Source organism: Macaca fascicularis, chromosome 11, assembly GCF_037993035.2.
Source record: "Macaca fascicularis isolate 582-1 chromosome 11, T2T-MFA8v1.1".
Classification (NCBI taxonomy): domain Eukaryota; kingdom Metazoa; phylum Chordata; class Mammalia; order Primates; family Cercopithecidae; genus Macaca; species Macaca fascicularis.
The window spans coordinates 295,216-308,280 of record NC_088385.1 but is presented as its reverse complement, the minus strand read 5'-3'; the positions used below and the strand labels follow the sequence as shown (position 1 = coordinate 308,280).

The 13,065-nt window shown below is 46.9% G+C and overlaps 1 protein-coding gene across 34 annotated transcripts in view; it reads left to right on the top strand.

Annotated features, from left to right (window-relative positions):
- Window positions 1–13,065, top strand: part of LOC141408000 (disco-interacting protein 2 homolog C-like) — a 274,075-nt gene that overhangs the window by 90,990 nt on the left and 170,020 nt on the right. For 4 of the 34 annotated variants that reach the window (XM_074005985.1, XM_074005984.1, XM_074005983.1 and 1 more), the window contains exon 1: window positions 7,867–8,039. The exons of 28 other annotated variants lie outside the window; for them this stretch is intronic. In XM_074005985.1, the coding sequence (XP_073862086.1) occupies window positions 8,018–8,039 (22 nt within the window). In that variant the 5' untranslated portion in view covers window positions 7,867–8,017. Of the gene's footprint in view, window positions 1–2,035; window positions 2,298–7,837; window positions 8,040–13,065 lie in introns of those variants that run through there. 2 more of the 34 variants (XM_074005988.1, XM_074005972.1) reach the window with 2 other exon arrangements.

Below are 13,065 nucleotides of genomic sequence, written 5' to 3'. Positions count from 1 at the left end.
TTGGGAGGGGCGTTTGTGTCAGTAGAGAGCAGAGTGGTGGTTCCCAGAGGCTGCGAAAGGACAGAGGTGAGGCCCCTGAAGGACACTGGTCTTCCTGGTTTAGGGGTTTGGGGCTCAGCCACCTTCCTGTGTCCGTGTAAATTATACCCAGGATCATTTTCACTCGCCCCACTTTAGTTGAGTATTGGAGCTTCAGGATATGTGTGCCCACGTCACCTGGGCCGTGATCCTGGAGTTGGGTGAGACTGATTCCCTGGGTTTATAGAATTACTCTGGGATTATTGAAAACAGAAGCACTTGAGGCATTCATAATGCTATTTCCTGAACGTAATTTATGTTCAGTTCTTCAGAAACATTTATCTGAGGAAGCATCTATAATTTTTGTTTTCTGCCACTCAGTGCTAGAAAGAATTGTGCAACACTCAAGTGAGTGGCATTATTCCTCTCCCTCCACCATGCAAGCAAGATTAAAGGTACCTCTGGCTCCCCTCAATCTTCTCATCTGCAGGGTGCCTGGCATGGCAGTGTGCTGCCTTCCGTCTTCTTTTTGGGGAGAATCAGTTGTGTTTGTGTGTACTGCTCAGCTCAGCCTCGTGCAGTTGTGTGGGTGAGGAGCTTGGATGCTAGGTGACCCTCCCAGGCCTGCCTCCCACCTCCCTAGGCCTTGTTCTAAACTGACAGATAAACAGTGTGTTTTGGAAGAGGACAGCAGCAGGGCAGGAGAGAGTTTGTTCAGACTTTCTCCTCGCACTGACGTTTGAGCCTTCATCCAGCCTGGGCACTTTTACAGAGCTGCGTTTGTGTGTTGCAAACCATTCCCTCCCAGTAACCGTGCTTTCAGAGGTTTGGAAATGTGACTTAACTCATCTTCAATTTAAAGCATACTATCAAATTTTAGTGTTGAAACTGATGTATTTTATGGCCTTTATTTGATTTCTCTTGATTTTTTTTCCCATATGAGACAGGGCATCTTAAGGGACACAGCCTGGTGTTGGCCGCCTTTCCTAAGGATGGAAGTGAATTCTGAAAGCCCTTTATGTAGGCAGCGAAGGCCTCTTTTATTTTGGCCTAGTCAGGTATATAATTCTTTTTCTCTTTGGTTTTTTTGAGACAGGCAAAAAAACCTTTTTGTTTCCCAGGCAGTGGTGTGAGCACAGCTTACTACAGCCTCAACCTCCCAGGCTCAAGTGATCTTCCTGCCTCAGTCTCCTGAGTAGCCAGGACCCACAGGCACATGTTCCATGTGTCCCCATGCCTGACTTAGTTTTGTATTTTTTGTAGAGATGGAGTTTTGCAATGTTGCCCAGGCTGGACTTGAACTCCTGGACTTAAGCAGTCCAGCTGTCTCAGCCACCCAAAGTACTGAGATCACAGGCATGAGCCACCGTGCCTGGCCAAGTGTGTTTCTAATTTCAAAATTAAGAGGACACCCATCCAGTTAATTACATCTCTATTGGAACATGCTGCTTATAGTGCATTAGGAAAAATCATCCAGAACTCGGAAAAGGAGCTGGACAGACACAGCCCTTCGAGGTTGTCTGATGAACCCCTGGGGTCTTTAACTACCTGGAGGGATGTACCATGTCAGACTCACTGTTGACCGGCTGAAGCCCAGGTTTCATGAGGTTATGTGTCAGCTTGTAGTACTTTCTCTGGCAGAGATACGAGTGACTTCTGCTCAGTGACAGGCTCATCTCAGGGACTTCATGGCCTGAGGGACGGCAGCCTGTTTGAGCTGATCGAGCAATCTCGCACTACCCTTATTTTCTGAAACGCCTATGAGTGACTTCTCACACGGTCTTTGAAGCGGCTTCATGCCCGCGCTCCTTGGTAATGATTGAATGCTTTTTTTGACCCCTCATCCCTTTCTTTGGGGTGTTCCAGTCTCAGTTCTCATGATGTGTTCTGCTTCTGCAGGAATTTCTGAAGCTGCTGACTGTAGAAAGCACTGAGGAGGCTGTGCTCCCACCCCTGTGAGCCTTCCAGGCATCATCCTCTCCCCTTGGTGAGGCAGCGTCCATGACACACCGAGGAGGCTGTGCTCCTGTCCCCCGTGAGCTTTCCAGGCATCCTCGTCTCCCCTCCAGGAGGACAGGAGGAACCTTTCAAACCCTTCTTAAACTTGTTTTCATGTCTTTGTTTTAACAGTTTTCTTTGCATCGTCTCCCTTATCCAGAAGTGAGGGTGAACGCTGAGTTATTCACGGGAGTCAAGAAACCACACGCAGCCCAAAGTGACGTTTGTTTCCCTGAAATGATTTGTGTGTGTTCACCTTAAAATGCAACTCAGTAAAACAGGTGTGTTTTGAGGAATGACTTTAAATTACCTAGGTAAAAATGTGACAGTTAAATTTCATCATCTGTGTGGGTGTCCACAACCCCCTTCTGTGATTGCGTGTGAGTTTGTGACTTGTGGTTATTTTTGAAGAAAGAAAATCTGTTGTTGAGGACTTCAGATGGTGTGCTGGGATTGTGTAGGGTGGACATCGGGGGCTTCAGTGTGTGGCTTCCTTGAAGAGGTTCAAATTAAGGCTGAGAGTCCCCACTCCAAAATGCTCCAAAACCTGAAACATTCTGAGCTTCCTCATGACACTCGAAGGAAATGCTCTTTAGAGCACTCTGGATTTCAGGCTGGGGATGGTCAACTGGAAAGTGAAATATTGCAAGACCCTTCTGGCCCCAGGAGCTTGGATAAGGACATGGAGGGGGCCTGTGCCAGGTATCCCTGGAGTGCAAGGCAGCCTGGGCTCTCTGAACTGGTTTTTTGTAGGAGCCACAGAAGGGAAAAGAGGGTCAAAGTGGCCACGCCTGGCTCCTGAGAAGGCTGGACCAGAAGGAGGTGGATGCGGAGGACAGCAGTTGAGTCCCCAGCATCCGGGACTCCTGTCCCTGGTGGAGTTGAGAGCCTCCTCTAGTTGTGACCTCTCCGCTGTCAGCAGCCACTGAGGCCTGAAGGGAGAGGGGGCTGAGGAGAGGAGGAAGGATAGGCCTGCTTCTGGAGAGGGCCAGCATCGGCCTGTGCTAGCCTCGTTTGTTACTCCTGCGTCCAGTGTGCACGGCCGTGCCTCGTGGTGTAGCGGTTCCCGGGATGCACAGCGCTCTTGTCTGCAGTAACGTCTTTGTCTCCGACCCTTGGAGGCAAGTTACCTTTTTCTCCAGTGAAAAGAGGTAGAAAATCTTACAGAAATGCATTTGCTCTAATGTCTGTTTTCCAATAAGACATGGTCGCTTAGGCTAAATCTTTGTGAGGTCAAGACAGGAGGATCACTTGAGGCCAAGGGGTTGAAGACCAGCCTGGACATCATAGCAAGACCCCATCTGTATAACAGAAGTTAGCTGAGTGTGGTGGTGCGTGCCTGTGGTCCCTGGTACTCTGGAGGCTGAGGTGGGAAGATCACTTAAGGCTACAGTGAGCTGCTATTGCTCCACTGTACTCCAATCTTGGCGACAGAGCCAAGACCCTGTCTCAGAAAGAAAAGTTAAAAAAAATCCAGAAATGTCATTTTCTTTTAAAATCATCCCAAAAGAAAAATCGTTTTTTTCTAAGAATGTAAAGGGTAACTGATACGATTCTTTCCTTGCATTGTTTCTCCTTTTCGAATATTTACAGTAGTCCGTCCACATCGTCTCTCATCTCATTACAAAGCAGCAGGTGTCTTTGAGGTTAGTGGTGTTTCTCTGTGTCGCACCTTGGAGAACAGCCAGCATGAAACCTCTTACCACGATCGTGCACATCGTTTGTAGTCCCAATTAAAATCCTCTCCAGAGACGCCTGTGCTGCTTATTATAGCAGAACTTTGGTTGTGCTGAAATGTGCATTCAGCTAATGGTTTTAAGTTCATATCTGAGATGATGCTGTATAATTCCTGAAGCATATGGGATCAGTAATGATTGAAGATAATTCTGGCTGATGTCATTTGGAGGATATTTTTCACTTCAAGTTAAAACTTCCTTCGCGATAGTCATTTTGGGATTCATTTAACTATGTGCTTTATTTCATAGCTCAAATTTTCATTAGTCATTTCATACCATAGGATTTTGAAAGCAGATTTGGCAAAACCTTTCTAACAAAATGTTTGCTTATGATGTCCCAAGGAACAGCACTCAGAATTGCTGGTAACTGTGGTACATTTTAAGGCTGACGATAGAAGTCACTTGAATGGTAAGGGCTGCTTTGTGAGGCAGATGGGGTTTGAATCCCGACCCTCCTGATATGCAAGCCCTGACCGTGGCCTTCTCTCCTCTCCCCTGGGAGATGGGAAGGTGCCAGCATCTACCTCACAGGCCGTCCTGAGAACCTGGGACTAAGGGCTTGTGTTCCTCTTGCAGGTGGCACAGACGTGGGGGCTTGACGATACACACACTGCAGGCTGCCAGTGTCAGGGTAATCCAGTTTTAGTCATAAAGGTGGGATTTGCTTTGCTCCCCGGCAGACCAGGTGCGGTGCTGCTGTTGTAGCAGGTGTGTGGATCCTCTTGGGTGGTCCTCAGGTGGACAAGGAGTCACCGATTCTGATTCCCAGTGTTAGATGTGAGGGGACCATGGACCTCATGTGTTCAGAGGGGAGGAGTAAAAAGCTTCCCTTGTATTTCCAGAACTGTCTATCCCAGGAATACCAAACCACTGGCTTTCACCTGACGCTGTCGTAGGTGACACTGTCTGGAAATGAGGACTCATGTTCCGCATCCTTGAGCCAGTACCCGTCTCCCTCCAGGGCCGTGGCCCATCCCTCCTCATTTCGCTGGGTTGCCAGCCTGGGGATCTGTAAGCCCAGTGACGTCTCCGGTCTCGGCCCCCACTCCCCGTGGGGATAGGAGGTGGCTTCAGGAGGCTGGTGATGAATGCCTGAATGAAGCCGACTTGTGACTGCAGTTCTGTCTAAGGGCCTCCCCGGGTGTTAGATGTCAGTAAATGACACCTGTGTGTGGATCTCATGTGATGAGAGAAACAGTGGGGGAAACCAAAGCTTGTGGAGTCTACAGGTTCTGAACTTGGAGGTGTGTGCACCTGTGTACTTGGTGAGGGGTGTGACGTCCGGAATGAGTGTGCACGTGTGTCACGTTTGTGCATGTGTGGTTGAGTGTATTTAGCAGGTGTGGGTGGAGTGAGCATGTTCATGTGTGTCGTATGTATTTGAGGGTGTGTGTGGAGTGTGTACACGCATCATATTTGGTGAGTGTATTTGAGGGTGTGTATGGAGTACATACATGCGTTTGCGTGTATACTATTGGGTGAAGCGGTGGCATGTGTGGAGTAAGCATGCACACGTGTATGCTGTGTGTGGGGTTTCTAAGTGGTCCTCCCCTGAGCCTGCTCCTGGGCCCTGCTGTCCTGGCAGCTTTACAGTTTGGTGCGTCTTTGATTCTGGAAGATTCTGGAACCAAATTCTGAAGCTGTGATCACAAACTTGCAGCCCTGGAGGACGCTGGCTCGTGGAGCCGGCACGAGGGTCTCTGTGCTGGCCTCTCCCTGGGCTCTGTCCACAGAAGAGCATGTCCGATGATTGAGCTGTGCGGGTCTGTGGCTCCCCAGCCTCGAGTCAGCCCTCGGTTCTGTCCCACCTCTGTTTTTCTTGCTGAGGGGCTCCGGGAAGTGGTGCCTGGGATGGCGTTTTCACCCTGGGGTTGCTTCGCCAGCTGCCCAGGTGCTGGCTGCCTGAGACCTGCTGCCGTCCTGGGTGGACGGGGCTGTCGCGGGGACATCCCTGAGCACCCGCGGGAAGGCAGGTTTAGGAAGTGCCAGAGGTGAGTGGCTTCCTCTCACACTTGATTTTCTGGAAAGTTCTGGGTCTCCTGTTTTTCCCTAAGGGAAGTTAGAAACTGAGTTTCTCTTGAGGGGAACGTCTTTGCAGAGTCTGCTGTTTGAATGTTCCCCAGGTGTGGAATACTCGGGGCCATATGTGTTTGGGAACATCCGTGTCCTGAGCGAATTCAGTAAGGAATGGAGAGAGGCCTCCTATCAGCTTGGCCTCTGTTTCCAGCTTGTTGAGGGTTGACGGCTGCTGGTATCCCAGGGAGAGTTAAACACTGGGCGGTGTGGGATGGGAATGTTTGCTCTGACAAGGACAGTGGGAAAGCATCTAAACAAACGTCGCTGTTCTCCGGGCTCCTCGGGGTCGAGCTTGTTTTGTGGTGTTGAGGGAAAGCTACCCTTGTTCCTGTTCCTCACCATTTGACAGGTGTCCAGGACACGTTTCTCTGGATAGGTGATGCGCGTGAGTGGGGGTCAGGTCGCAGGCTCCGAGGTTATTTGGGACCTGTCAACTGATTTCCTGAACACGCAAGTGCTTGGTAAAGATGTTCCTGATTAGCTAAAACATTTCAAGAGGACGTGATAGCTGGTGGTTGTTTAGACTATCACAATTTTCCTGTTACTTTTTAAATGCCTGTTGAATAAGGGAGGATTCACGTATTTTTATTTTCCTGTCTGCATACTTGATATTTTGTTTTTTGTTTTTCATGTAGGTGTGCAGTTAACAGGATTTAGAAACAGTCTCAGTCCTGGGGAGACTTCAGGGCCGCCTCAGTCAGTGCTGAAGGGAGGCAGGGATTTGGGGGCTGCTACCTCCACAGGAAGGGACACCAAGGGCCAGAGGTCAGCAATCTCAGTGAGGTCACAAAGACGGGCACACCCAGCACCCTGGCCCATGTGCCTCTCCTTCACCTTTGTCTCTGCTCAAAGCTGCTCTCCTGGGTCATCACTGGTGATCTCTAGGTGCGTGCTTGCTTCTTGCAGAAGTGGTGTCTGGCTGTGGTCAGTGTGGGCCCTCAGGACTTCCCTGTTTTTGGCTCACATCAATATTGGGCAGTGGTGTATGTTTGCTTTGGAGTGGTAGATCCGGTGGATTTTGGCTTTGCCAACTCATTTAATACCTGTTCTCCTAGGTGCTGGGACCCTCTCCTAAGCCGCCTGTTCTCCTAGGTGCTGGAGCCCTATCATAAGCCGCATGTTCTCCTAGGTGTTGTGACCCTATCATTAGCTGTGTGTTCTGCTAGGCGCTGGGACCCTATCGTAAACTGCTTGTGAGAGATCTCGGAGGTGCTCCTTATGAGGATCCGCTGTCTGACCTGAGGTGGAACAGTTGCAATTCAAAACCACCCCCCAGAAAAATTGTCTTCCATGAAACCCATCCCTGGTGCCAAAAAGGCTGGGGGACAGCTGGCCTAACGCGGGCTAAGATGTCAGTAGATTTTTGGACTTGGGCCTCAGTTGAAGAGGATTAGATTTTGAAAGGTGGGGTTTGAAGGCTTCTAAAGGGCAGGTTTTCATCTCCAGTGGGGCCTGGCCAGAACTGGGTAGAACTGACCCAGAAGCTGACAACTAGTCAGGCTGGCTCACTGCCTGTGTCCTGTGTGTGCAGCCTTGCTGTTTATTCAATTGTCTGGTGGTGGTGTGGATTCCATCCACAGCCTCAGAGTAGTGGAACCCATTACGTCAAGGCTGACCTTATTTAACTTTATCAAAAAGACATGAAAATCATTTAGTATAAATCTTCCAGATACCTGTATCCTTTCTTTTCCCAGAGGCTTTTAAGTATTGCAACTTAAAAATCTTCAAAAATAACTTGAAAGGAAAACCTCTAAATATATTTTTGATGAGCACCCTTGAGAGCTTTAATATGTGAAGTAAATTCCCTTGACTTTTGTATTCCTAGAAACTCGTTCATGTTTGCAGATGACTTTGTATTTTGTCAACAGTGGCCACTGGTTGGTGACCATCAACACCTGCCGTGTATCATTTAGAAAGTTGGATGTGGATGTATTCACTTTTCAGACACACAAACACATGGGCTGTTTGTTTTTGGTTTTGATTTTTTTGGTTTTTTTTTCTCCCCCCAGCTGAATTCAAGAAAGGGAAACAAGCAGACAGAGTAAGTACCAGAAAGCGTCTAAGTGGCTGGGTGGGGGATCCTACTATGGTGTTGGATTGTGTTCTGCCAGACATCGCTCCTCGAAAAGCTGACCCTGAAACGGCTGGCATTGCCCTCACCCTGGGACATTCGTCTGTCTCACCAGAAAATGAAGAATCTGCCAGAGTACTGTGAGTCAAATTCAGTCAGAACTCGATTAACTAAGAGGCTTTGTCTCAAAGGCCAAAACATGAGGACACATTTTTAATTTTTAAGGAGTGCTTCCTTGTGAGTCAGTTCTGATGTGTACTGCATTAGGAAACCTCTGAACTTCCACGGTCAGGCCCAGAACTCTGAGGGAAAGTGGTTGTGCCCTTCCCACTGTTTTTGTCACTAGCTGTATTGATTTCCTTAAAACCCTTTTTATATGAGTTCTATTATAGTTTGAAAAAAATTCACTGAGGTAGAACTGGAAGCGTTTGCGCCATGTTAATACTCATGACCCGTTCTGGGTCTCGGTGTATGCGTACTGTATAAATGTACATGTGTGTATGTGGTGTACACATACTACGTGTATTTCCACTGCATGTATTTACAGTGTATAGGTATGTACACTACATTTGTGTCCTACACACGTGCATGCTGTAGGCATGCATGTACATGTGTATATGTGTGTATCTACGGGGATGATTATATGCACACTAGTTGGACACCTATCTGTTCTACATGTGTACATACATGCATGTATTTAATGCCACATACATACCTGTGTACGTGCACCATGTGGGTATGTGCACATTATTTCTGCAGATGTATATATACATATGTGCACACAAGCATGCATGTACACTATGCACACTGAATAAACTTCTGGATATGTACACAATAATACGTATACATGCTGCATATGTACGTACACTATTGCATATGTGTATACGTTTTATACGTTAGTGTACTGATGTACATTGTATACATGTGCATATGTGTACACTGCACATGTGTATGCATGCTGTAGTGCACCTACGTACATTGGATAAGAATGTATGTTATATGCATGTGTATACATATAGCAAATAGCATACCTGTGTACATACGGATGTGCATGTGTATGCCATATGCATGTACATACAGGTTATAGTATACCTGTGTACACTGTATGCATATAGACGTGTGTGCATGCTCTGCATGTACATACATGTTAGCATACCTATGTACATTTGCTATATGGATGTGTGTATGCTCTATGCTTGTACACACGTAGTGAACTTGTTTGTACACTATATATATTTGGATGTGTGTACACTCTATGCATGTACCCTACATGGATCTGGATGTGTGTGCACTCTGTACGCACGTAGTGCACTTATGTACACTCCACGTATTCGGATGTGTGTACGCTCTATGCAGGTACACGTGTTACAGTGTGCCATATACGTACATTATGTGGATGTAAATGTGTGTGTGCGCTCTATGGCACCAGGAATAGGGCTCCCGCAGGGATCCAAGAACGCACCATCTCGCTGGCACCGGAGCGTGTAGGATGAAAACAGTTGTTTGTTACAACCTAGTTGAAATTTGGCAGGTTACTCTACCCTTTGCAACGATTTAGGAACAGTCACTTCATTGATGTGTGTGTTCCTGAAATCATAAACAGCTCTGTGAGGTGTGTCTCATCCCCAGACGAGAGAGGGAACCGAAACAACAATGACTCGGTCACTTAAGTGAGGTAGAACTAACAGAGCAGCTGTCTAGCTTTCTGTATTATAACTTTGTCAGCAGCTCAATGAGAAATCGGCACTCATCAGGAAATGTGTCCACTTTCTACTGTTCTTTATTCGTGGCGTATTAACTGCCTCGTGTTATTCCTCACGATGTAGCAAAATCCCTCCTAGAGCTGTGAATATAAACAGTTCATGACAAATGTAGTATCTTCTTTGTAACATTGAAAACGATATGTAAGTTCATCTTCAGATATTGTTTGGAAGGATGAGAAGGAAGATGTTTAGGACAAAAGAATAGAGAGCTTTCAAGTAAACAGGGAAAATAAGGACTTTGTGCAAAATATTTCCAAATTTGGAATTTGAGAATACTAAATCTCACATCTAAGATCATAGGTAGTTTTTTTTTTGGGGGGGGGGTTAAAATTAGTACTTGGTTTTCCATGCCTTTGGGAATTTCAGTCCTGATGGAGGATTGCAAGAATAATCTGATTTTTCAGAACAGAAGGACAGTCTGTCTCAAAGGTAAATTCCAGGTTGTACCATAGAGAAATAGAAATTGCTGTCAACTTTCTGTAAGGTTCTTCAGTTCTTTCCTCTTCTGTGGTTAAAAAAACCATCTCTGGGTTTAGTCTCAGCCAAGTTCCTCTTATGAGGTTGCCTTACATTTCGCACAGCTGTTGAGAGTCTTCATCATTCGTAGTTAACTTGTTAAAAGCAAAACCTTGTACTAGTTAGATCTGGGCACCTTGAAGGCAGGGGTTTGTTTTATATTTTTAATAAGCAGCAGGGTGATGGCAGGGCTAGGGCCCTTCATTCCATCATGCATTCCTCTGAGCTTTCAGAGCTCTCACTGCATGCTGAGTGGTGTTGGCTGTTTAGGGTTTAAATAGGAAGACGAGGCTCTGCAACTTGGGACGCTCTTACTACCTTCATAGAGAGCTTGGTGACAGTTTAGCATGACAGTTTGTGCCCCTGCTGTGTATACTTTGTTACGGCCTCACAGAAAGGGTATTGATTTAAACGTGACTAATTTCTTCATGTTTATTTTTGCCTTTATTCCTAGTTACAGTCCTGATAATTTTTCTTCCTTTAAAATCTTGCTAATGGCTAGTGAATTAGTGATAAACTATATTTACGTGTTCTCTAAATCTAGCGATTTAATTGGAGGTCATTCTTCTTGCACCATGTGTCAGTGCTATGTCAGGATGGCTCAGTTTTACATTGTCAAAGGATTAACTAGAGCAGGATGCAGCCTTACTGGAAATTGCTCGTTTGTGAAATACAGGCACTTTATTTTTTGTTATACTCGAGGTGTGTTCAAATGTAAACATTTTGAGCCGTGTTAGAAGGATATACAAGATTGTAATGAAGAAAGCAGCAACTTGATCAAGTACTAGCTAATGAATTTTATGTTTTAAGTATATGGACTGTGGACCTTGGCAATCAGTTCTCATCTTGACCTTTTATTGTTTTATTAGAATCTTGCTCTGTCACCCAGGCTGGAAGGGTGGAGCCCAGGAGTACAATCTCCATTCACTGCAACCTCTACGTCACAGGTTCAAGCGATTCTTATGCCTCAGCCTCCCTAGTAGCTGGGGTTAGAGGGTGTGTGCCACCATGTCTGGATAAATTATTTTTAGTAGAGATGGGGTTTTGCCATGTTGGCCAAGCTGGTCTGCAACTCCTGACCTCAAGTGATCCACCCACCTCAGCTTCCCAAAGTGCTGGGATTACAGGTCTGAGCCACCATCGCTGGCCTGACCTTCTGTTCTAATATTGGTTATTCAGTCTCGATGATAGCACCTGGTTGTATTAACTTGGGGTAGAAAGCACAATTGCAATGAATCTGGTTGTGTATATACGTGCTGACTTAGCGTTCATGGCAGCACTGTGAGGTGGGCGTTGTTCCTGAAGGAAGGCCGATGGGCAAGTCGGGGCTTAGATACGGGACTTGTGGGCAATCACTGCTGTCCCATGGCTGAGATCAGGCCTGTCTGTCGCCTGTACCCTGAACTCTGAACACACAAACGAGCAACTGTCAAGAGTCGGTGCTCGAGTGTGATGTGGCCTGTGGTGTTTGCCTCGCAGCGCTGCTTTGGCTCGGGGCAACAGGGCAACAGCTCCCTCCCTCGTTCGGCTGCCTGGGAGTCCCAGGAGAACCCACTGATACCGTTTATAAATGCCGGACATCGAGCGTTCTCCTTGGTACCAGCACATCTGGAATTGGACAGCTCGGTTAGATTCTCGGCCAGCAAACCTGTACAAGAGTGTGTGAACTCTGCGTTTGCTTCGCCCGGACAAAGGTGAATTCGTGGTCACTACTGGATGGCAACAGGTGTGGCCTCAGGAGCAGCACGGAGACAGGCACCCGGGTGCAGGAAGAGCATCTGCAAGAGGGGGTGGGGAAGGTGACAGACGCACGTGCGAGTTTAGCTGTTACCGTGGATGGGGGGTGGTTGGGTAAGACCAGATTTTCTCATTGTTGCCCCTTTCTGAAAAATACCCTGAATTGACTTCTCTGTGGCTCCTCGCGCCTCCTTGTCAGGTTGGAGGAGACTGCTCTCCTGGCTCAGGCCCTGCTTGCGGCATCACGGAAGCTGCTGTTGCTTGCCCTGCCCTCCCTGTGACGTCCTCTGTGCTGTTGTCCGGGAACAGTTCTGCCGAGCAAGCTTGGACTCTGCTCCCTTCTGCTCTTGGATTTCGTGTCTGGAAAGCTTGTGTTCTTTCCTGATTTTTGATGATGCTGAGCTATGTTTTTGCAAGGATCACGCGTGCCTATAGCAGGGAGAAGCCCCTTTGCAATTTTAACATCTTGACGCTCTCAAGCAGAGCTTGCTATCGAAGTTGACAGCCTCCTGTGTTTTTGTTTTGGCAGAAACTGAATTTCAGTCCTAGGACAGCTTCAGCACACTTGATCCTAGCTCTTCTCTCTCACTGCTCCCCTCGTGTGTGGCAGAAATCATATGCCCTGAAGTTTACCAGTCCCTTCATTTGAAAATCAGTTAGTGTATGTGATCCTCATGAGAATTTTACTTTTTATAAAAGCAATCGCAAAGACTGGGTTTTGCGAAACCAGTGTTTTATGTGTATATTAATTGCACTCACAATAAGCTTTGTCTTCTAAATATTTCATGTTTCAGATTAGCCCTGGAATCATGCCCTGGAGTAGTTTTGCTATTCCGCTTTTATTTTTGGCTAAGGTAAAGTTGAGAACATTGTGATATTAGATGTAGTGAGTCCTTTTAGTTTCTTCTATGTCTGTTTTCCTTTAAGTCAGAACCAGCAGACTGATAGCAGTTTGTGAGCACCTGGCATCTCCCAGGCCTTTCCTGGGTCTTCCCTCCGCTGTCTTGTGGACAGGGCAGTCATTGGTGGAAGATGAACTTGAGAATCTGTGTGTGGAATTAAGTAAATGTCATAGCTCTCTTCTGTGACAAACTGAATGACATTAAGCCCAGTAAATTGTAACAGCAGACTTTGCACATACAAAGCATTG